This window comes from Gymnoscopelus microlampas (assembly GCF_963454915.1).
Source record: "Gymnoscopelus microlampas genome assembly, chromosome: 2".
Classification (NCBI taxonomy): Eukaryota; Metazoa; Chordata; class Actinopteri; order Myctophiformes; family Myctophidae; genus Gymnoscopelus; species Gymnoscopelus microlampas.
In genome coordinates, this window is record NC_139939.1 from 35,856,191 (window position 1) to 35,880,599 (window position 24,409).

At 41.0% G+C, this 24,409-nt stretch overlaps 1 protein-coding gene across 5 annotated transcripts; it reads left to right on the forward strand.

Annotated features, from left to right (window-relative positions):
- The first annotated feature begins 721 nt into the window (after positions 1-721).
- On the forward strand, positions 722-23,861 carry hap1 (huntingtin associated protein 1). Of its 5 annotated transcripts, XM_084047186.1 has the most exons (15): positions 5,852-6,104; positions 12,454-12,530; positions 13,066-13,182; positions 13,840-13,934; positions 14,406-14,523; positions 14,802-14,880; positions 15,315-15,445; positions 16,743-16,817; positions 17,487-17,698; positions 17,852-18,064; positions 18,385-18,770; positions 19,706-19,900; positions 20,234-20,336; positions 20,875-20,927; positions 21,518-21,664. In XM_084047186.1, the coding sequence occupies exons 1-14, from the start codon at positions 5,885-5,887 to the stop codon at positions 20,906-20,908; spliced, it is 2,055 nt and encodes a 684-aa protein (XP_083903312.1). In that variant the 5' UTR covers positions 5,852-5,884; the 3' UTR covers positions 20,909-20,927; positions 21,518-21,664. The 5 variants fall into 5 exon arrangements, with proteins under 5 accessions (XP_083903311.1, XP_083903312.1, XP_083903309.1 ...); XM_084047185.1 differs by lacking the exons at positions 5,852-6,104; positions 20,875-20,927 and adding an exon at positions 722-849 and having other exon boundaries at positions 21,518-23,861; XM_084047183.1 differs by lacking the exon at positions 20,875-20,927 and having other exon boundaries at positions 21,518-23,861.
- The last annotated feature ends 548 nt before the right edge of the window (positions 23,862-24,409 follow it).

The following is a 24,409-nucleotide window of genomic DNA, read 5'->3' on the forward strand; positions in this document are numbered from 1 at the left end:
GAGAAAACATTTTGTTGTCTGAATTCTGATGGTTAATAATAGCTGAGAGGGAATTCGAAAAAATCTTGCACTTGGTGACAACTTTTTGATTTTTGGCATGGTGTTAGGTTGGTATAGGCATAAGGTTTTCAAAAACCATTGCAAGCAAGTTGGGATCGCCCCCTAGTGGTCTGCTTGCAATGATTCCAATATTAGATTTGTCAGTATATGGTTGAAAATCCAAATAAATTATAGAAAATATTTTTCAATGGATTCTGTTACTATTGGGCATGCTAAAAAGCATACTAAAAATGTAGGAAAATCTGAGTTGTGGAAAGGCATTATTTTGAAGATGGCGTCCGAGATGGCTGCTGGGAGCTTAAAATGGCTGGGAATATGCAAAATATCATACAAATTGTGCAGATTTATATCTGGTAGTGGGGATGACTTAATGACAGGAGTAAGTCTACACCTCCCCTCTAGAGGGCAGTGTAAATCTGTTATTTCATGTCAGCCTGCCATGGGCTATTGTCTGAAAGCTGTGTCCTTGTTCTCCCTTTCTGTGCCTACTTTTGTACTCATAAAACATCTCTCACACACACACACACACACACACACACACACACACACACACTCACACTCACACTCACACTCACACTCACGCATACACACCACTCCCAGACCTTTGCTCAGACCTGCCAGAATTGGAGCTAGTGAGCCTGCTGTCAGAGGGTCAGCCTAACTACACCCTTCGTGCTGACTCTGTGTTCGGCTACGACAACGATGACTGGCTGCACACCCCTCTACTGCCCCCAGAGGTCGTACTGGGACTCACATACGAGCAGATTGAGGAGACACTGAAATACTTCAGTGAGTGCCTTTTTATTTTTAAATCTGTTAATTGATCTTTTCTGAGGTTCTATTTTTAAGACATTTCAGCTTTATTGGACAACACAGTGGAGACTGAGAGAGAGGAAAAACAGATTATTAGAGACAATGACAATGTGACACAGGAAACCCTAACCCTGGTAGTTGGTGTCATACCCTTCCCTTTGAAATACATAGGGTCCCTTATCATGAAATTGTAATGTGTTGATTTCATAAATATTTATGGTCATAATGGTACGCATAGAATCAGATCGCGAATTTGCCCTCATGTTTTTGACCACAAATGAAACTTTCACTGCAGTTATTGGTAGCTCCTCACTAGCTGGCCTCATATGTTTGCCATTGACTGAATGGATGTGACGGGATATACCTATTTTTATTTACTTTTTTCGCCCCTGTGGTGACCCACACGTGTTTGTGGGACCTAATCTCTCTACCTTCCCCCTCTCATCACCATACCCTGGGTCACAGACACCAAATGCCACCAAGCTGATTAGCTTTGCTGTCTCTTCTTAAGCTCTGTCTCTCTGAAACCCCACAACCATATCCATATCCCATACAGCCTCTGTGGTTTCATTTGTCATGAACCTTGCCTACTCTGACCTCATGGTGACAGGGTTAGCAACCCAAAACATATATTAGATGTAGAAGTGTAAAGGCCTGGTTATACTTTTTTTACTCTTACTATTTTTATACTATTTTTTAAAATATATTTGTTTAGTATTTCTGCCTTTTTATTTATAGGTATAGTAGAGATGGACAGGAAACAGGGAGAGAGATGAGGAGAGACATGAAATAAATATTGTCGGGAATGGGACTCAAACCCGCGATGCACTGTCAGGCTAAATTGTGTCCAGTGCCCGCCCTGGTATACATTCTGCGTCCGTCTAGGCGCGAGGGTCAGCAGACAGTGGACGTGACGTGGTCCATACAAGGAGTGTACTCCTTGTAATCTAATTAGCTTCTTCCATACAAGTGAAGGATTTGTGAGAAGAGGTCTACTGTCCTAGTTTACTTTACCTTGCATCAATTATTTCTGTACATTCCTGTTATTCTCTAAAGACCTCAGGTAATAGATGAAATTTCAAGACCTTTATTGTCACATAATTTAACATAGCGGGTATATTTTTTGTGCACAAAGTACGGCGTGGTCACAAAGTCTGGGATGCACGTGGATGTTCCCACGGACCTGGTATGGTGACAGCAAAAAACTCTTATCAGGATATTGAAATGATTATTGTCAATATATATTTCATAGTGTAGGTAAAAAAAATATGCCGTAAATTATCTCTCAATCTTTTCATTGCAGTAGGTCAAACAAAATCAATTCATGCAACTACAGGGTGACATATTATGACAAATACATACTAACACACATGGCACAACGCCAATTATACATCACATTCACAGTTGGGTAGATATACTGTATCAATAATGGATCATCATTTTGCCATTCTAATGCCTTATCGGTCAAGCTTTATTGTCAGCCTTTTTGTTTGGGAAACCCGTTACTGATGAGCTTTTGGGATGTAGTGAATGTATGGCTATTGGCTTACTTATGGTAAAGCAATTCTGTACCAAACATTGTCGAATCCAATCTACTTAAGATTAACCTGTCCCATATTGCTGATCCATACTACACACATACTGTAGCACGTGCTTCATGCTGGGTGCTTTATGTGCACTCTCAGTACAAGAGATTAACTTTGAAGTTTTGTTTATGAAGTGTAAGACCTGTGGTAGTTACTGCTCTTTGGCCTTGTACAAGTTAAATACTTTCTACCTGACTGTCTATCTGATGTATCTTTTACTAGTGTCTTGTGATTATACTTTTTTCTTTAGTTTATATGGGTCCTCGGAGATGACATTCACATACTTATAGAAGTTAGTGCTGATGGGTAAAAGATGTTCTAACAAAGTTAAACATTTATGTGTTAATAGTTAAAGCTCTATATTCTGATCATTTGAGTAACAGAAAATACAGTTTTAGGTCGGGATACCAATTTGATCAAATCAGGAATCCCACCGTGTTCCATTTCCAATTTTGTCTGCTCATTATTTTTGCTCGATCACTTCCAATTTCACTTGCTTATCCTGTATGCTGCTGGACCTGAAAATGTATTTTCTGTTTACTAAAGAGCTGGAGAGACGGAGAGACGCCTGTTACTCAACAAACACTCTATAGCAACGATTAATATGGGAATATAGAGCTATTTAACACTTATTATTAATATATAAATATTTCAGCAATTCTAAGCATACTTTACAGTGGAATTTGGTGCAAGTCAATCTCCGGATCAGTTCAATGAGATTTATAGTATTAGTTACTGGTTCATATGGTTCATATTTCAGTATTTCAGTTGAAGCTATTGTTGATAAACCTCGGCAGCCAATGACCTCGCTCCATAGTTGTTAGATTGTCTTGATTGTTATGTGTCAGAATTTGCTGATGAGTGAACACTGGTGTTATTCATAGATAGTTTTTATTGCGTTAAAATGAGTACAGCATGATGGAATAGAATAGCTCTGTTACATACATGGACATGTAACGTGTAACTAGAACAGACAGCACATACAAGACTTCATACTGACTAAAGGACTATCATGTGCAAACATCATACTTTTGTGCACAAATTGCAAAATCACCAGGTATCGTAAATACCATTAATTCAATCAAATCAATACAGATATTGGATATTATAACACATCTGCAAATTAGCATCCAATACATGTGGTTGTTATGGATATTTTGCAGAGCTGTATTTCCATAGATAGCCGGTGTTGAAATAAAACTAAGTGGCCATTGCCCTTTATAGGGTGTGTGTGTTCAGTCAAACATTGAACAGTGATACAGTATCTGTGTTTTATTCATGCCCAGGCTCATATCAGTCAAAGTGGCTTCTCATGTCAATATTGAATGTGCTTTCATATGGAGTGACACACAATGTATGGGTCCAGACAAAGTGTTAAGAAGCTGTTGCTCAAACAGTACTTTTACCGACGTGTAGATTTATTATTTTGCCAGCCATACAAAAGCAAATAGTACTTTTACCCACATGTAGATTTATTATTTTGACATACAAAAGCAAATAGTACATGTACCCACATGTAGATTTATTATTCTGTCCCACAAAGGTAAACAGCAGCTTGGGTGTTCACAGGTCACAGATTATCACACAGATTATGGATTTCAAATCAACAAAAGCTACACCCATGAGACTAAATCACGTACTAACCAGTGGAACGCATAAGTCGTTTTCTTGTGTCCGTACTTAAGAAGTTAACCTAGTATTTAGTATGGCTTGCTTGTCATAATCCTTCAGTGACCTATGTTTTCTATCCACTCTGTTGTTGAGTTCACAATGCAAAGTTTATCTTAATAAGGAAGGCAATTCAAAGAAAGTATTAACCAGTTGACTACCAAATGGATTTAAACCTCTTCTCTTGTCTTTACCGTGACCTCTCTTAATCCCAAGTAAAATTTCCTTTGTGTTCTGTTGTCATTGTTAGTTACCTTAAACCCTCTCTTAATCCTTAATTTCCAATGTGGTCTGTTGTTGGTTACTGTACTGACCTCCATGAGTAACATCAGAAAAAAGATTAATAGAAAAAGAGTGCACAACACAGAAGATTACATGTATGAAAAACATGGTAGTAAAAGAGGAGGACACAGGATATGATGTTTGGGGGAAAACAGTCTAAGGGAGTGTAATTGATAGGCAGTGAAAGTTTGAGAGGCACCCATTGCGTGCTGTACCTGACCTGGAGGAGACCGTCTGTGGCTAAAATATTGATGGAGACGAGGTAAATATTTTATTTTGAGGACACTGCAGTACAGTGTACCAGGGTAGCAACAGGGGAAGGAGGTAAGGGATGGATGGGGAGATGATGAAGATGATGAGGATGAGGCTGTTTTTTTAATAGAGGGCTTGCGCCTCCATGACTTTGTCGCCTGTGTCCCTCTCAGCTTTCCTTTAGAAAAACTGAAAAATCACAAAGGGATATGGACTGCCTGGTGTCCTTTTAAACAAGAAAAGGCCGGGGTGGGTGTGGTAGGACTGTGACCTGAATTACCAGAAATTATTTTACATTTGGATTATTATTTGTATTGTAATGAAAATTATGTCAGACATAAAGAAGCCTATATTTAAGACCTATTTTAGGAATTGTTTGCAAATGCAGCTAATTTGAATTACTGAATTTTACCATGGCCATCATAACATCACTAAATAATTCACAAAACAGACACTTCTTGTATTCTTTACATAAGCCTGACATAAGAAATGAATTATTGATTTCATACAGAGAATTCTGTGAAGGAATCTAGACAGAATCAAATGCCTGAGCCTAAATGAGAAAAGGTGGGTTAAAATGGTGCATGTTTTGCTGCAGGTAAAACCTCCATACAGGAGTGCACATATCTCTCACTCCTCATACCTCCAGCCCCCACACACACACGCACGCGCACACGCACACACACAGACTGAGATTGTGTGTGAGAAGGGGGAGTTGCCATGGGTGCAGCAGTGTGACGTGCAGGGACGAGCCGCAGCCGTTGGCAGGAAGGTACCATCTCTCTGTATCATAGGGGTGTTCTGGCTTTATTGCAGCCTGCCTTTAAACCAGATTAGCTTCCCTACATGGGCTTTTTTATGTGTAAAATAGAATAATGTGTTAGTGAATAGCCTCATCCGTGAACAGAACATTATCATCCTTATCAGAATCTCTGTGTAACGCACTCCCCTCCACCCCTGTGCCTCTTCATCCCCTTGTTTATCCCCGGAAGTCCAGCGTGGCCAGGTGGACGCAGGCAGGGTGAGGGGAGGGGTGCAGGCACGTGACGTCAGACTGGCCTCACGGGCGGGAGGGATTACATATTAACACTGAGGAGCTGCGGGTGCTGCGCACAGACGACACAGGCTCACTGTAGAATGTGCTCAGAGAACGGCAGACTCTGCCTCCCTGCAGCCAAGACACAACAGAGCACCTAGAGGAAAGAGCGAGGGATTTAACCCTCATGGACGGAGGGATAGAGGACAGCTTCTCCCCGGTAACCATGGAGGTGTGGAGCTCCTTTGTGTCAGATGAGGAGGATGAGGACGAGGACGAGGAGAAGAGCAGCTCCAGCCTCGGGGAAGAGGTGGAGGTGACACATAAGAGGAGTCACCACGGCAACAGCAACAATAACAACAACGTCCACATCCCCAACAGCAATCTAAGTGGGGAGGTGACGCAAGGTGAGGGAAGCAAAGGGTCAGATAGTGGAGGACAAAAGACAGGAGAGGAGATGTAGAGTCAGTGCAGAGGAGAGAAACTGGTGCCTTGAAGAGGCCATGCATGCAGGAGTCAGTGATATGCAATCAGAATCATCTTTACCCGGTTTCTTTACACAATTGGGGAGTGTGTTAGGGATGATTAGATTGTTGACAGCATGGCTATGCAATGCATCGCTTGTTATGCGGCACACTGCAGTGACATGCGTCAAAGTGACAGTGTGCTTGTGTTTGTATGCAGGATTGTTTTTCTATCCGAGTGCGACCTTTAGTACATTATGATGCACTGCAGCATGCACTGTATAATCCAGTGATGTCATGCCGGCTACAGTACACACACACACACACACACACACACACACACACACACACACACACACACACACACACACACACACACACACACACACACACACACACACACACACACACACACACACACACACACACACACACACACACACACACACACACACACACACACACACGGTTACTGACTGGGATGCTGTATGCATTAAGCACTGTAAGCCGGCCTGTCTTAGTGTCTGTGCTTCGGTCTAAGCACACACACATCCTCTGCAGATCTTCCACTGTGTAGAGAGTCCCACTGAGCTGCAGCACCTAGACGTGATGTCTAAATATAGTGAGCTGGCATCTCTTCCCCTAGTGCAGTGTGAAGGTCATAGATTGTGAGTGTGTAGCTGGCAGAACCTGGCACACTGCAGCAGTAGCAGCCTTTTAATGCAGCATGTCTTTGGTTGTCATTGACAAACTGAACAGTGTGTGGCTTGGATGCAAGCAGCTCATCAGATCTAATCTTTTCTGTGAAGGTTAAGTTTGAAGTCTTAAAACACTTAGGTTTACATTGGTGTGATTTGTTTCCCCCCATGGTATTCCATCCTAAGTCTGTTAACTATTAGCAAGGTCTTATTCTTATTCTGTGCCTAAAAAACTGAAAATGAAACCATGACCTGAATATGAGCTAATATGATTTAACGGGTTAAACAACCTCAAACGTCCCCTCAGTCTCATCCTTGGTTTTAAGGGATGTTCGTCCCTAGTGTACATTTAACATGACTGTTGCCCTAGTTTCAGGTCTAGACTTGAATAATGCAAGACTGCCCCCTACCCCAGTACTGTAGATTAACCTCGGTAAAAGATGATTTTCCCAATTAATTTTGTTTATTAGAATGAAAGATACATTTTCACTCGCCTTTTTTTTTACTGAGACTGCCTTAACTCTACAGTTAATCTGAGTTCTGAGATAGCATCTGTTTTATTCATCCGCACTGTGTGGCAGTCTTTGTCTAAATGGGCTTTTTAACTCCCCCGATGCTGCGACCCTGGCATCCTTCCAGAGGACAGGGTACTCTTTGCGGGAAAAATATCTGTCCATTCATTCCGTTACACAACAGGATTAAATATACTATTGGATGCTTTGTTTTCATCAGAGATAAAATTACAGCCCCTGTGTTGTACGAGGATCTGGCACCGTCGCTGGAATGTAATCTGAGAACGTATGGCACAGGCTTGAGGATGTCCTTGAGCTGCATAGACTAGACATAATGACACTAACCTAGAAAGGTGTATTTTAAATCATACCATATTTTAGGCATTTAGCTGACTATCTGATCCAGAGCAGCTTGTTACACATGAGCAGATAGTTCAGCAGACTCATTTTCTTTGGTAGACTCATACTACTTAATACTACTGATTTACTCATCAAGATTCAGGATATTACTGCTAGTACTACTACTACAAATAATAAAAAAAATCTCCAAACCATTGAACTTATATGCCATAGGAAATCTATACTGTACAGGTTTTATGATTCTAAGATTTTTCTGAAGTACTCTCAATGGACATACTACGATCTAATTTATAGAATTGAAATAAAATACCACTATACATTTTAGAAGTAGGGAGACTTTATTTGTGTCAAGTGGGAAATCCAGTTTACAGCCAGGCAAAAACAAACTAACTATGGCTGTCAAAAGATTAAACATTTTAATCAGATTAATCACAGTTTAGCTGTGATTGACTATGATTAATAATCACCATTCGTAAATATGCCCAAAATATGCCCATCATTTTCTTTGTTGTAGTGGGAACAGAAAGAGGGCAAGATAAATGTGTGTGTGTGTGTGTACTGTTGGTCGGGGGGGGGGGGGGGGGGTTAGCTGTCTACAATCCGTGACGGAGCCGTTCTGTAACAAATAAACTCACCTGCTAGAAGAACCTTACCTGACATTAGGACTTGATTAAAATATATTACAAAAATGTAATGCATTAACTCATTCACTGCCCACTGCCAGCAATTTTCATATATTTTTTTAACTTTCAACAGGTCACAAAAAATGTATATTCATTATGATCGCAAGTCTGATCGTCCGATCGGCTCTGCTCCTTCTCATGCAGCCCTGTGTAAACACACCATTTCTCGACAAAGATGCAAGGTTCTCTTGTTCAGCTCGCCACAGAAAATGTATACATCCCTTATGATCGCGTGTCCGACTGTTTGTAAACACAGACAGTACGTGTGTGTGTCGCCCAGAGAAAATAATATTCCATCCCATTCCCTTCTCCTGTAGCACCACTTTCAAAACAGCTGCGCCTCGCGTAACACGGCAAAAAAAAGGCACTCGAGAACGAGACGTTCTAATGAAGAAGGTAAACAGGGACGGAAATGGAAATCTTCAAATGACGTTATATCCGTATCCGGATGAGTTACAGTGAAAGTAGCCACTGCGGAGGATAAAGAACAGTGCGATCCTTTATAAAATCGAATACAAAATGTTTTTACGTTTTTCTACGTCCGTGGCAGAATTGGTAATTGGAAAAGATTACGTTTATTACGTCCTTGGCAGTGAATGAGTTAATTCCATAAATTCTTTAGTTATTTCTGCATGACACTGTCATACGCCAAAGTATAGGTTATTAAGGTAGTGATGTGTTGTACGTGACATGATGCAGCTACACAGAGCAGCACAAGCTCAACCTGGCACAATTACTTATCTCGTTCTCTCTCTCTCGCTCTCGCTCTCTCTCTCTCTCTCCATGAGACACTGAGGAGGGCATATAAGGGAATATACCAGACCTTTTGCATAAGCCTGCATAAGTTGCTGTCTGAAAGTTCACTTGGATTGTTTAATTTACAAGTCAAATTATTTTATGCAAAGAACTTGACCACAAAACAAACAGTTATTATATTCTCAGTAATGTTTTCTGTTGCGTTATAGGTATGGGTTTCTTGACTGCTGATACATGCTCATTTGACTTGAATACATTTTAGCAGTGGATATTTGTTTTATCGATAATGTGTTTGAAACATATTAAACAGGAAATATTCCATAAGCCAAGTATAACCATTATATATAATAAATGCTGACCAAAAAGTGAACTGCATTAATTTTCAACTGTAGAAGATGCAAATACCCAATACGTTTTGTTTATACCACAATGGCTTGCTTTACTGTACATTTGATTGAATTTAGTTTAGATATTCTGTTCTGTTGCTCGTGGTTCTGGGGGATGGAAACCTTTTGTTAAGGAAGAACAGAATGTTTCCACATGATAATTTGTGTATCACTTGATTATCTAAGCAAAACAATGTAATTAAAATACTATAGGACTGAAGTCCCGAGATAAGTATGCTGTACTGTGCACAGCTCACAGCTGTTTCCTAAGAAAAAATGTTTTAAAACATTACCTGTCTCCCAAAGTAAATGTTATTCATTTAAGTTACCAGTACATGTAGATAGCAGAATAAATTCAAATACTCCCTTTGTAGAATGAAATGTATACAGTACAGGAAGTGCACTGGACAAATTCAGTGTACATCAACTATCTATCATACTCAGAAGTTAGTCAGAAGTCTATTGACTATCCTACATTATAAGCCATATTTGCCTCAGACAGCATGTCAAAGTCTTTTAGTCAGTATATTTTTGTTTTCTACAGTAGGTAATGCTGTTATTACAAATAAGTAAGTTGTCAAAGATTTGGAAGTTGCAACTTTAATTGTTTGTTTACAGCATTAGGTAGATGGGTTATGACATTATGGTTCTGTTCCTGTATGTTTAGTAGGCAGATCATTTTTTAGCAGTAATAAAGACTTAAAGAGAGGTTTGCAATGTGTTTTGTGATGATGATTATTATTATAATCTACAGTATAGTTATTATTTTATTTTTTATTTTATGTGGCCCTATAATCTATGAGAAAAATCTGTGATTTGAGTATACCACAACTTCACAGTGATGCTGTGGTTTCAACTATTTTGGTTGCTGCAATTTAAATTAACCATCATCAGTCATTAAAAATGACTTTTTTTTTAACGTTTTGTTTATTTGTTTTTGTTCTTTTACATACTCCTAGGTAGTACAATTGAGTGCCATAATTGCCAGATTTTTAAAAATATTATTTTGTCCCAGTGCCAGAGTTTTTTTCACAGAAAACAAAAAGTGCTTAGGAAGCGAGATACTGTACAGCCTTTTTCAGTTCTAAGTTAAACAAGGAGTGGATGGAGCTGCATATCTTCAGATGATGATATCTTGGGTGAAACACGTTAATGGCACCCAGCGCCATAGTGGTAAAAACACGTGAAACACGTTAATGGCACTCAGTGAGTTAAAACATGTATGGTTTTCATTGTTTTTAACTGACATTATTAATTAATCTTACATTGTTGTAGGCAATGAAACATGTCATGTAAATGATTGTTTCTTATAAACCCCATGGCTTTTGAATGATGCTGCAGGGGTGTTATTGGCACAGAACAGAACAGAGATACGTCAATCTTTGTAGCACAGTTTCAGAGTATGTGCATTTCAGTGGGAGTCTCTACGAGCTCTGTGTATCTACTGTATCTTTGTACAGTATCTTTCTCTCACTGAATATATTTCATTAAATTGGCCACATATAATACTACACCTTAAATCAGCATTTAAACCAAGTACAGATAGATTTACAGTATATGGTCCATAATGTATGCCCAGTAGAGCCCAGTAAGGCAGGCTCAGTCCATTAGGCTGATTAGAAACTGATACGGCCACTCAGTCATTGTGTTTTATGCCAAATTCCAAGCACTTCCAAAGTAATTCTAAATTACTTTACTCAAGGCTATCTTCTGTATCTAGTCTTTCTGCTAGAGACTGTAGAGGTGAATTAGGTGAATGGTATGATATACTGTGCATGTGGCGGTGATTGATTGATTGATTTTTTAATTTATTTTAGGACTTTAAACGTTAAAATGTTACAGTATACACATTTGCTTCACAACAGCATATTAAACAACATTTATAATAATCTATAATATATGCTATATTATGGCATAATATAGTATCCAGTAATAGACAGCATTAGCTTAATGGGATAGTTCACCCCAAAAATGACTTTTTTTCTATCGATTAGTCACCCCATGAAGACTTGAATTCATGGATATTTTCCGGTTCCGGTAGGAGACACAAAGAGTCTCCTTTGTGTCTCCTACCGGAACCGCAGCCTACTGGTAAAATTATTGGCTTAGGAATGTGACAAAAACAAAAAAAATATCCATGAATTAAGTTTTTGGGTGAACTATCCCTTTTAAGGTCTAAATGATCATCTACACTACTTCACCCCTGTCAGCTCTTCATAGTACATAAACAAACCCATCATCAGGATCAGTTACTAATCCCTCCCCTTCTGTACTACCTTTCAAGGCTCCCAAACGAGAAACAACATTAGCATTACCCTATATACCGTCCCCGTGCTGAGCTATATTGGTATGTGAGTTAGCTGGGTAAATAGACAGAAGCTCTTAATGGCGTCTTATCTGGCATAATGGGGATCATGGTAAGAGGATCAGTAATTGTCAGACCACATGGAGATGTTGTGGTCTGACCTGGCTGGGACACTTGGAAAAAGGGCAGTTAATGAGTTCATTCACACAAATCCTGTTTTTGAAGTGGCTCTACTTTTGTTCTTAAAAAAGCTCGGAGCAAATAACGTAGGCTATAGAATGTCAGCTTAATAATGAATGCAAGCATCCTTTTCATTTCCATTTGGTAACTTTATTGACAACGCTGAGGAAGACCTGTTAGGTTGAAATGTGTCCGTTGCTCTGTCCGTGGAGATGGATGTGAAAAGGACATTTACTGTGTGCTGGCTGTTTTTTTCTCAGGTTCATAACTTTATGAATGTACAATTTCCAACTGTACATTCACACTACAAATGGCAAAGAGTAGCACAGCCTGTGAGCACTGAAAATATGAGCACTTGTCAGGATTTCCTTTTCAGCAATTAAATACATTGCTATTTCTCTCCTCCCTGCAGTGCTGTGCTCGGAGAGAGTGGGCCAGATCACTAAGACGTACCATGACATTAAGGCTGTCACCCACCTGCTGGAAGAGGTAAGGAAGCCACACCACCACACACAGCATGATTTTAAGTCATTAAACTCAGACAACTAACAGTAAAACAAAAACCAATGAAATTATGTCTCAACAAATGTCAAAATGGTAACTGTAGTCTAAATGTGCATCTAACTTTCTAGAAAAGCATGCATTTTCAGAATCTGAACATATTTGTTACCCGATGCTGCATGTGGAAAAGGGTTTCTTTTAGGGATGTCCGATATTATCGGCCTCCCGATATTATCGGCCGATATTAGCATAAAAATTGATATCGGGAAAATATCGGTATCGTTTTTTTTTTTTTTTTTTGCTTTATAAATAAGTTACAGGAGTTCTTACTGTATATGGTGTGTGTGATATGAAATTTGAGCTTACCCTAATCACAATAATCCCCGCATATATCGGTATTGGTTGATATCGGTATCGGTAATTAAGAGTTGGACAATATCGGTATATCGATTATCGGTAAAAAAGTAAATATCGGACAACCCTAGTTTCTTTTCATGTAACCCTCTAATTCTGCCCTTTTTAGAAAGAGCGTGACCTGGAGTTGGCGGCCCGTATTGGCCAGTCTCTCCTGAAGCAGAACAGAGAGTTGACGGCCAGGAATGAAGTTCTGGACGAACAGATGGACATTGCCAAGGAAGAGGTAAAAACCCATCACATCATATACTATAGAACAGTGGTTCTCAAACTTTTTCATATCAAGGACCCCCAAAATGATATGTATTTGGCCGCGGACCCCCATCTAAAAATATTTTGTTCCAGGGACCCCCCATAAGCAAAGATTTGAGTTACAAATGTTCACTTTAAAAATATATATATTCAAAGATTTGCACAAATTTTCAAGATTTTTCAAAAATAGCAGATCTACAAGCTCGTAGTGCGGCACTCGGTGCCGCGCTATGAGCTTGTATATCTGCTATTTTTGAATAGCCAAAGTATGAAAGGTCATAATTATTCTTATTTACACATTTTGCTGGGTACCCCCTGGAACCCCCTCAAGTACCACTGGGGGTCCCCGGACCCCACTTTGAGAACCAAGGCTATATAATATATATTTAAGCACACTTTTATGGTTATACAGGCACATTTGGTCACTGAACTAACAATGACTTGTTACTTCGCGATCGTATCTTTTCCTGTATGTTATTTGTATTTATATACAGTGCTAAGAGGTGGTCTCTACTGTGATTGTAGATGTTTTAGTGCAGCTGACAGTGATCTTACCCATAATCACAACCTCATCATAGCCTCTCAAATATGACTGCTGCTATAATTGTGCTGTTTATGTTTTATTGTACAGATTGCACAGCTTCGTCATGAGCTGTCCATGAGAGATGACCTGCTCCAGTTCTATGCCAGCAGCGAGGAGATCGACGCATCTGAGTCCCGCTCACCGTGAGTGTTCATCATCACATACACAGCAATCTGGGAACCCATTCGGTTAAAAAAAGGAAGAAAAAATATATATTTTTCCTTTGTTTTTGCCTCTGGGGGCACCATCTCCTTTTTGTGTGTAGAAACAGGAACTTGGTTTGGCCCCTCCCCTTTCTTAGTCCACTTCCTCCCGGATGCTTCTGTGTTTGTTCCTACTAACAACAACACTACATGTTTAGGGCAGTGGTGCTGACTTGAGAGATTACATACACAGAGGAATATACTCAGAAATATTACTATTACATACATCTCTGAAGGAGGTTGTGCTTTATCTTGCTGCATATTTCTGAAAAATATGTAGATTGAATGATATATATGTGTATATTAATAGAAATCATATAGGAAATATCAGTTTAATTGGTGTAAAATCTTGAAATGGCTATAAAGAAAGAAGGGATGACCAACCCATCACTTTCTCCACTGGTCCTCTAGAATAAAAAGGAACGAGTCGGGCAACTCTCTCAACTCTCTCACCAACCTCGTCCACTATGACTTCCTGCATCAGAAACTCAAAGGTCTGGAGGACGAGAACCGCCAGCTGCGCTGCGAGGTGAGATACACCACACGATCCAACCTGAAGTGATTGATGCAAGCTGAACGTTTCTATAGATAGCAGTGTTAATGAATATATTACACTGTATACGTACTGTATATCCAGTAATATTGCTCAATCGCTGTAGGAATCAAATTGAATTACCGTACTCACTTTCTGGTCTATTTATTAGAAATGTTTTTTTTTTAAAGCGATGTCAAAGATTTGAATTCAATTGGAATCAACTGTACTAAATCAACAATACTAAATTATATTGACATGAAAACCTTTCCCAGGCCAGTGATCTGGAATCAGAGACCACCAACTATGAGGAGCAGGAACAAGAGCTGGTGATGGTGTGTGTGGAGGAGCTCAGTAAGTACCACATAATGAACACACCCATGCAATCTTATTCCATACAGTATTTATGAGACGTCCAAATTATATAAGCGCTCTTTTTAACCACTTAAGCCCTATACTGTATACTTTGTTGTACGAAACCTTGAATTCACATTAAGTGTTGAAATGGAAAATGTGTCCTGTGCCTTTATTCACGGTGAGAAATCGACCTCATTCTGACATTTAATTGCGTTGCTTTATGGCCGCATAATATTCCCGTTCTGTGTGGATGTACTCATGACACAAACAACAAAAAAATATATTTTGGGACGAATTTATCACGGGAAGAAACGCCCCCGGTGTACAAGATCCTTTACACTTTATATTGAAAATGAGTTGGAAGCTAAAATGCTTCATGCAGGTGCCTCATGGCTTAATGTAAACATGACTGTGTGGACTGTGTGCTGCAGCGACGGTGAACAAGCAGGTGGTGGACTTGTCAGAGGAGCTGGCCAGGAAGGTGGAGGACTCTTACAGACAGCAGGAGGAGATCAGTTCACTGCTCGCTCAGATAGTTGACCTGCAAGCACGCTGCAAGGGGGTGAGGGAGGCGCATGGACACACGCACACACACACAGATAGAAACAGACACAGTAGCACGGTACACGCATTGCCTCTGACACTATCACTGGCATAGATACTGTACTATGAATACTACAGTATATACACATACTGTATACAGTATGCTGTACTATACATATTACACATAATGTACTTTACAGTATAGGATTTATTCTCTAGTCAGTAAGAATACTTTGAGGATTCTAACAGGGGCCCTCATCCAAGGTTACTTCGACTATGCATGCACCTCATGGTACCACAACACCAACAAGGCCTTAAAAACAAGGCTCCAGACATCCCAAAACAAACTGGTAAGGCTACTCCTTGGCCTTACACCTACTACTCATCTAACCCCTGCTCACTTTGCTAGGGTCGGATGGCTCAGGGATGAGGACAGAGTACCGCAACTTGCAATGGGCCTGGTCTACAAGATACACCACAACGTTAAGATACCCATGTACCTGTTAAAGTACATCAAAAACTTAAATGAAGTCCACAATCACAACACCAGAGGTAGCTCCACTGATTACGTCCAACCCAGATTTGGCACAAACAAGGGGTTGAATTCATTCTCCTGCTATGCAACAAAAATGTGGAATGCCCTACCAAAAGTAGTGAAGGAGTGTAAAACCCTACTCTCCTTCAAACCTGCCCTAAAAGAGTACCTTCAGGTGGCTGCAATTCGAAACTGGCCCCTGTAAAAGTCTTAACCTAGCCCCCCCCCTTAGAACTGTTTACTGTACACATTTCCCCCCCTTTTTTTTTCTTTTTAAACTGTTTATATGATGTTCTACATAGTAGTGTATATCTGTCTGTCATTTAAAACAAGCCATAGGCTTTTCTTTTTTTTATCCTATTTAGTTGACCTTGTATTTGAACTGTAGTTTCATGTGCTTTTTTCTGCAAAATTCTAAATTCAATCAATCAAAAGTACATACTACATACACATAGATACTGTTCATACATACAGTATATACAGATTTTCGATGACTAAATATGCTAAATTCATTTTCACTTTCTGTAAAAATGTGCTTTACCTTATTCATACATGCCGGGAGCTTCCGATAATGTACAGACATAACGTGCTCTTGCGCACACGCCTAGGTGCCCTCAAGGACGTTACTGTACATAAATCAAACACACCCTTCCTAAACTCTTATATAACAGAACCCATCAAATATTTATCCATGTCTCTAAGCTGTTGCCTAGTTCCTCTCTACAAAGGCCCATATCGCTGCAAAGATAACACGACTCTGTCTTCCATTCTGTGCGTCTAGCTGACCAATGAGAACGAGGAGGTGAACCAGCACCTGAATGCTTCCAGGGAGTGTCAACTACAGCTCAAATCAGAGGTGAAGTCATTTCACAGATAAAGATCATAAAGTACATGAGTGTGATTTGCAGTCTTCTGTGATGGTTATTCGGGTTCAGTATTATGTTTTCTCTCTGGTTTTACCTTGTAAACCTGTGATGTGACAATAAACCTGATTCTGATTCTGGTTTTTAAAGTTATAGCCATAGAGTCGTTTCGTCGCGGTCGGGTGGAAACCATGTCCTAATCTGTTACTTTTCAGAAAATGAAAAAAAAAAAGAACTTTGCATCCAATGTAGTTATTAATTAGTCACAAGTTCTTGTTAACACTTTTCATTGGTTTAATATTTATAAAATGCACAGACTAACTTTCACTTAATTTGATTCTCTCCAACAATAGCAGATCTTCAAGCTCTGCTATTGTTGGAGAGAATAAAATTAAGTGAAAGTTTGTCTGTACATTTTATGAGACATTTTATAAATATGTGACATGTTGTGAGCTTGCAGATGTGCTATTTTTGCTACTTTTGTCTGACTCTGTAGTATGACGAAGTGCAATAATAAAAAATACAAAAAACATAAAAAGTTGAAGTATGGAAATTCAAGGTATGCGCCAGACAGCAACATCAAAATACTGTACCTCTATGGTTGGTTAGTTCCTGTAATGTTTCCCTCCTTTACACTGATCTCTGTCTCCCCCTACCTGCAGCTAAAAGACTTGCAGGACAAGTACTCTCAGTGTGGGGACATGCTACGTGAGGCCAGAGAGGACATAAAGAACCTGAGGAATAAAAGCCTGCCTAACAGCACAGTGCAGCGCTACAGTGCTTTAGCTGCAGTGTTCCCCATGGACTCCCTGGCAGCTGAGATAGAAGGCACCTTCCGCAAGGGATTGGACAGCCCCGCCCCCATCGAGTACAAGTCAGTTTGTTAAATGTAACACTATTGAATGTAGTTGTGTTGCATCTCAGACAATCTGACAATAAGATCCAAGGCTATTTCTTGCACTGGAACAACAAACACACATTAGTCAGTGATGTCATGGTCATCATGCGGTCCCGTCCCTCCCGACAGGAATCACCCATGGCGCGTGTTCGAGACGGTCAAGGTGGTGAACAGGCTGCGGTCTCAGTGCCACTCTCCAGCCCTACCGGGGTCCAGCCCGGTGTCAACCCGCTCCAGTCGAAACAGCACCCCCCGCACCAGCTACTACGGCTCGGATAACACCAGCCTTAACCTGGAGGACCGAGTCTACTCCCACCACAGCCAGAAAGAAGACGGCAATGAGTAAGTCTGCACATGCACAGTCTCAACATTCTAGGTTCAAATCCTGTTCCCATATCTTTTTTGTCAGCCTCCTTTCCCTCTATCTGGGCTTTCCTGTGTGTCATACCCACTGCACAGGCCAATAAGATTGTACATTCAATTTTATAAATGTAATAAAAGATTAGTGAATGTAGAGGGATGAGAAATGTATCTTAATGCACTTTAATATTTGTATTTTGGGTTTGGGTTCATGAGCTACACTGTATGTTTCCCTCTTGCCTCTGATCTCTTCATTATTAACTTGTCCTCATCTTCATCTCTTTCTCATTTATCTCTCTCAGTGTGAGCGGTCCGAAGCGTCTGGGTCAGCCCGGTACCCCAGGAGGTCGGGATTTGGAGGCCGCTCTGCAGTGCCTGTCGGCGCGCCAGGAGAACCACTCCTCCGAAAGGCCCTTCTTTGACGTGGAGCGCGAGCGGAAACTCTGGGCCCTGGCGAGGCACTGTGAGGAAGAGGAGGGAGGGGAGAGAGACGGCAGAGGAGGCCGGGAGGGAGACGGGGAGGGAGAAGGCTCCAGTGGTTTCCTGACGCCCGGTAACGACAGCGTGGTTTCGGCGGCCTCCTCGTCTACGGGAACCAACTACTCAAATGGCAGCAGCTCGTACGGCGGCTCCTCGTCCTCTCGCTCCTACCTACCTGACCGCCTACAGATCGTCAAACCCTTGGAAGGTGAGCTGATACAGTAGAGTACTGTATGTTCAGGGATGTTTATTGTTTATTGTCACTGGTAATACAGCTGGTAGCAACAATGCAGGGAGTGAAATGTTCTCATTGAGCTTCCTCAACACTGTGGATAAAATAATTTGAAATGCAAATTAAATTAAAAACAATTAAATTAGCAATACAAAATAAATGAACCAGCATCTGCACAGACCGTACGTAATTCAAAAAACTGGAATCAGTTATTTTATGTGATTGATTGACTGATTGTGGACACAGTCATATTATACCAGGTTGCTCTCTCCAGCGTCCCTGCACGGAACCAAATGGACCCGTGGTCCTGTACCCTTTCGCTTGCGGACTAACAAAAGCGCCCAAAATGTCAGTAAATAGTAAATAGTTTATGAACGGAGCTAAATCAGTTTGTTTGCCTCAGTAAGGGCTTGTGTGCGTTGTCTTGTTTTTCTGGGTTGCTGTTGGAGGCGGCGCTGTGTGTGTATGAGGAGTCAAGTCAATAGTTTGTTTGGTGACAACGACCACACTTTTTTTCCACGCAACAGCGCCACAGACCATAGAGATACATACAGTGGCCGAACACAGTATTGTGGGTCGTCTTTAGATCCCATATTCTGAGAGGACATTGAGTCCTCATTGGCTAAAGGACCAGCCAATGAGGAAAAAGTCACACAAAAGTCAAGACTACAAGTGTGGATGTAGACCAGGTTTTGCAACCTGGTAAAAATATACAAGAGAAAACAACGTGGCACAGAAAACATACTGTATTCTATGGTTACAAATGATTCGCTTACAAAACCTAAGCGGAAATGATGACACAGTTGAGGTTGTAGGGACATGATCAGTGAAGCAAGATTTAAGAGACCACATCTCTTCCCATCACTCATCATCATCTCTATCTGTCTCTATCTCTCTCTGTCTCTCTGTAGGCTCAGTAACTCTGCACCAGTGGCAGCAGCTTGCTAAGCCCAACCTGGGGGGGATCCTGCAGCCCCGGCCAGGGGTCCTCACCAAAGACTTTAGGGAGTTGGAGACAGACATGCAGCATGTCTACAGCCTCAACGACCTGGAGGAGGATGAACCTGACCTAGTACAGCTCCCTGCAGCGCACAAATGCAGCATGGGTAAGACCACCAGGAAATGGCTTTTGAATTAGGGCGAGCGCACACGCGCATATACATGCATGTACACATCCGATGACACACACGCACACACGCACGCAGTACATACAGTACATGCATACACAATGTCTCACAATCTAACATTTAACCACTGGCAAACCTCACCACCGTGTCAATTTCCCCAGCATTATCATTTCACATTATAATCCTCATTCTCTCACCCATCTTGTGTTGTAGATGCATTTTGTATTTTTTACCATACAGTAGGTAGTTAAGTGTTTGTGTGTGTGTGTGTGTGTGTGTGTACCTTCTCCCATCCATGACCCTGTCCATCAGTCAGTCCATCTGGTCACAACCTCCCCCAGACCTCTCACACACACACTGTCACCACCTGCCAAGTCCTCCAACCATCCCTCCTCATCCCCTCTCTCTCCTCCAGGTAAGGACAAATAAACACACACACACACACACACACACACACACACACACACACACCACACACCACACACCACACACCACACACACACCACACACACCACACACACACACACACACAGAGTTAAATTAACAAGGATTTTATTATACAGAGACGGTATTCTTCGTCATTGTCTCCGCCAGGCCGAAATGCCATCCTTTTCTCATTGTCCTGTTATAGCGCCAGGAGGCCGATTTTTCTAGTTTTGTCCTTGTTTTTATTGCATGTAGTTTGATATACGTGAGTGTGTGTATCGATGTTACATACACATTATGTATGTATGTATGTATGTATGTATGTATGTATGGTATGTATGTAATTATGTATGTGCATGCATGCGTATGTACAGTACTGTATATCTATAATTATAACCCTGAGCTTTTGTTTTGCAATGTTATTTTCACATAGTGCAGTACAGGCTGGTACTCCAGATTCCCTCTCCCTTGGTCTCTCTTGCTCTCTCTTTCTCTCTTCTTACCAGCCTCTCTTATCTCTTTGGTAGGAAACGATGGTCGAAGCTCTTACACCAGCTCTGACGGAAGCCTTCTAGGCAAAGTAAGAGCTGTGGATAAAAGTCTTCTAAAGGGTAGAAGCATGCAAGCAGATTTATTGAATTACAGAAGCACCAATGCTGCTTTTTTTCCACCCGCTTTTTTCCAAAGTGTAAAATATTTATACAAAGAATCTCAAAATCATTCTTTATTATATTTCAAAAGAATAAGGAAAATCTGATTTTTGCCTTATGTTAAAAAACTAAATCCCTCGTGTGGATCCCCCCTTACCTTTCTTTACCTAAACCACACCCCACCTAACGCTATCATCCACTCCACTCCGCGACAGTACTAAACCTTTTGCCGACCATTGTTGAGTTGTTAAACCTGCCTTCTTGGATTATAAACATTAACACGTCTTGTTCTAACATCTTTGCCTTTTCTAGGTATGCAGCATGACCAACACCAGTCCCACTAACATCATGTTTATCCTCACGTACAGCAACCATACTGACTCTGTCAATGAACTGAACTAACCAGAATGACTGATTTGATAAGTGATTGCCTGTCCTCATTTTTGTGGTTTGATGAAATTACATTTTCAAATCCCTTTTAAGCGGTTCATCATTCTTTTCATTGCCTTTCCTCATTCAGCAGCCTTCCCGCTGTCAGCCTATCAGCTTGTGGGAACACTGAGCATGTGACCACCTCCTCTGGCTCCCAGCAGCCCTTTGGCCTGCCCTTTGACCCCCACCCAGGACGGCCCACCCCCACCTCCATCTCCACCACATCTTCACTGGGACTCCTGGAGCTTCTGCGGGAACAGGGCATCTCCGCTTCCACCTGCCACCACCACCAGCAGCAGCAGCAGCAGCAGCCACTACACCCTTCCACCTTCCATCACACAAACCTGACCCACCCTATGGTGACGGAAAAAGGCATATGGTCGATGCCCTCAAGGGACGAGGAAGACCAAATGAGGACAACAAGCGTTTTCAGCTTCAATCTGGTGGAGAAGCTACAGCGCCTGGGCCTCCACCAAGTGGTGGCCTGGGGGACAGTGGGCACCAGTGGGGGGGAGAGTGAGGTGGTCAGCCCCCACCCACCCCCATGACATAGACCCCCTCCCTCCCCAGTTTCCATGACTCACCTTTAGTGACTTTGCGTCAAACCGTTAAGCTAGCTAAGCTAGCTGCCATGTGTAATCGCCATTTTGAGCATTTTCAGTGAGAGGGTCCAAGCCCTCAGTGGCATCATCATGGAAAACGGAAGAGATCATACATAGAGCCATACTTTTCAGTTTGTGTGTGGTGTTAAGTTGTGTACAGTTCGGTTCTTTTCTACGGAGTTGTTGTACAGTAGATGGATTGCCGTGTGTGTGTGTGTGTGTGTGTGTGTGTGTGTGTGTGTGTGTGTGTGTGTGTGTGTGTGTGTGTGTGTGTGTGTGTGTGTGTGCGCGTGCGCATGTGACCCCTCCATCTCAGGACTGTCACCTCACCATGAGTACCAGAAAGTCACGTTATTATCAACTTTTTATAAGAGCAACAGAAACATTGTGGGGGAAAATAACAATGTTTTCACACTGTATAAAAGGGAAAACTGCTCCTCGACAATTTTGGTTTGTAAAAAAAATGAAAAACTCAACTGTAATCACAGTATCATTGCTTTGTGTGTAACAAAGTTGTAATTTGAAGCAAAATCCATTAGACTACTGTAGTTGTGCTAAATGATTGTCATTTTACATACCAAAACAACTGCTGATGCTGTCACACTGAAAACATGCTTTGAAATGCACTGAAATTCACCCTGTTTTCTGCTTATGAGCTGCTATACAGTGAATGAAGTACGTTGTACATACTGTAAATCTGTGTCCATTTACATTTTGAATTTAGCCAAGGCTCTTATTATAATGAGTGAGCCAGTAGCGAGTCTGTGTTTTTGCTTAAGGACACTTTTTATGTACACATAACACTGTATTGCACATAAGGTCCCACCAAGCACTTAGACATACACCTTGCCCAAAGTGGCAGAGATCACACAACACTGAATACAGCACTACTGCCCTGCAAAGCCAAAGAACAGAAACCATGTGAATAGTTAACCTGAGTAGAATGACTTCAACGTCAATCCTCTTATCCCACTAATAGTACACAGTAAAATCCAGTGTTATTTGAACTCTTGAGTGTATACATTTTACCAAATGGACCTGGAAGAGTCCATACGCTTTGAGTTACAAATTGATTAATTAACACTGAGGATTTTACAGTTTTGGCTCGAAAGTGGGCGCTATAGATACCATTTAGCAGATTTTCTTTCTCAGACATTTAAACCCTTGTCATGGTGTTTGACATTTAAAACAAACAAGCAAACAAAGTATGCTTCTGATGTTTGCCTTTGTAGGGCTGCATGATTTGACTGAGTAACCTTGAGGACACTGCACCTTGGAAGCCGTTGCACTACACATACACCCAGTACAGTACTGTACACCTGTACTGTATTTTTCAGTCCTCTCAAACACGAACCTCACCAGAACAATTCAGGAAGTCATCTGGTACTTGCTTTATCAACAACATATTCGCTATAGCAAACAATATACACACTTATCCTCTCTGAAATGAAATCACAATTGGGACGGGCATTCAAGGTTGGTTCCCACAGTTTATGAGTGGGAGCGTCATGTAAATATGAGCAAATTATTATTAAGTAATGAGAGGTCCTAATTATTTAAAACTGCATGCTTTGACACTAGGTGCTTTCTGGACAATCAACAGTAGGGCAAAAAAGGCATAGGATACTACGGAATAAAAAGGGAATAAAGGTCTTGAATGCAGATTATTATGATGTGTATTGAGATGATAATCAACCAAACTGCTGTTTCTCAGATGACAAAATGGACTCCTGTGTGCTGAATTGTATTATATTAGATTCACAGTTGTATATTTGTGTGTGAATGTGGATATAAATTGTACCACCTGTGGATTAAAACTGTACATGCATCTCCACCCAGTACACATTTGTATGTTTGGATCACTTAGTGAACTATTGTGTGCGTGCGTGCGTGTGTGGAGCACACACCATGGTCTATAAACAGAACGAAACTAGACTTAAGTGTTAAAATGTGAAATATTTATTTGGAAGCAAAACACGTTTGACGGCAGACAAAATGCATTCCGTCTGAGATGTTGATCTCTTATCAGCTGTCACTCAGTGCTTCGGCGTCCCCAGTCCACCCAGCCCTTGTAGTCCTGATCAGCCATGCAGTCAGAGTTCATTATCACTGCGAACACAACATGCCTACATAAACCAAACAGAAGAATTCAAAACACATTGAAAAAGGTCTCAAACGTCATTTTTATAACGATGCACTCTGACTTCATGTGGAGTTGCATGTGGACTTGACCGTCGGTCAACACACCATGCAATAAATTAATATAAATACAAATAAAACTCACAAAGATGCCTACAAAACATTCTCACATTTTCACACCCGCGTTCACAAAGGATGACTGCATACCTGAAATGCCGTTCATAATTTGTTTGGTCATG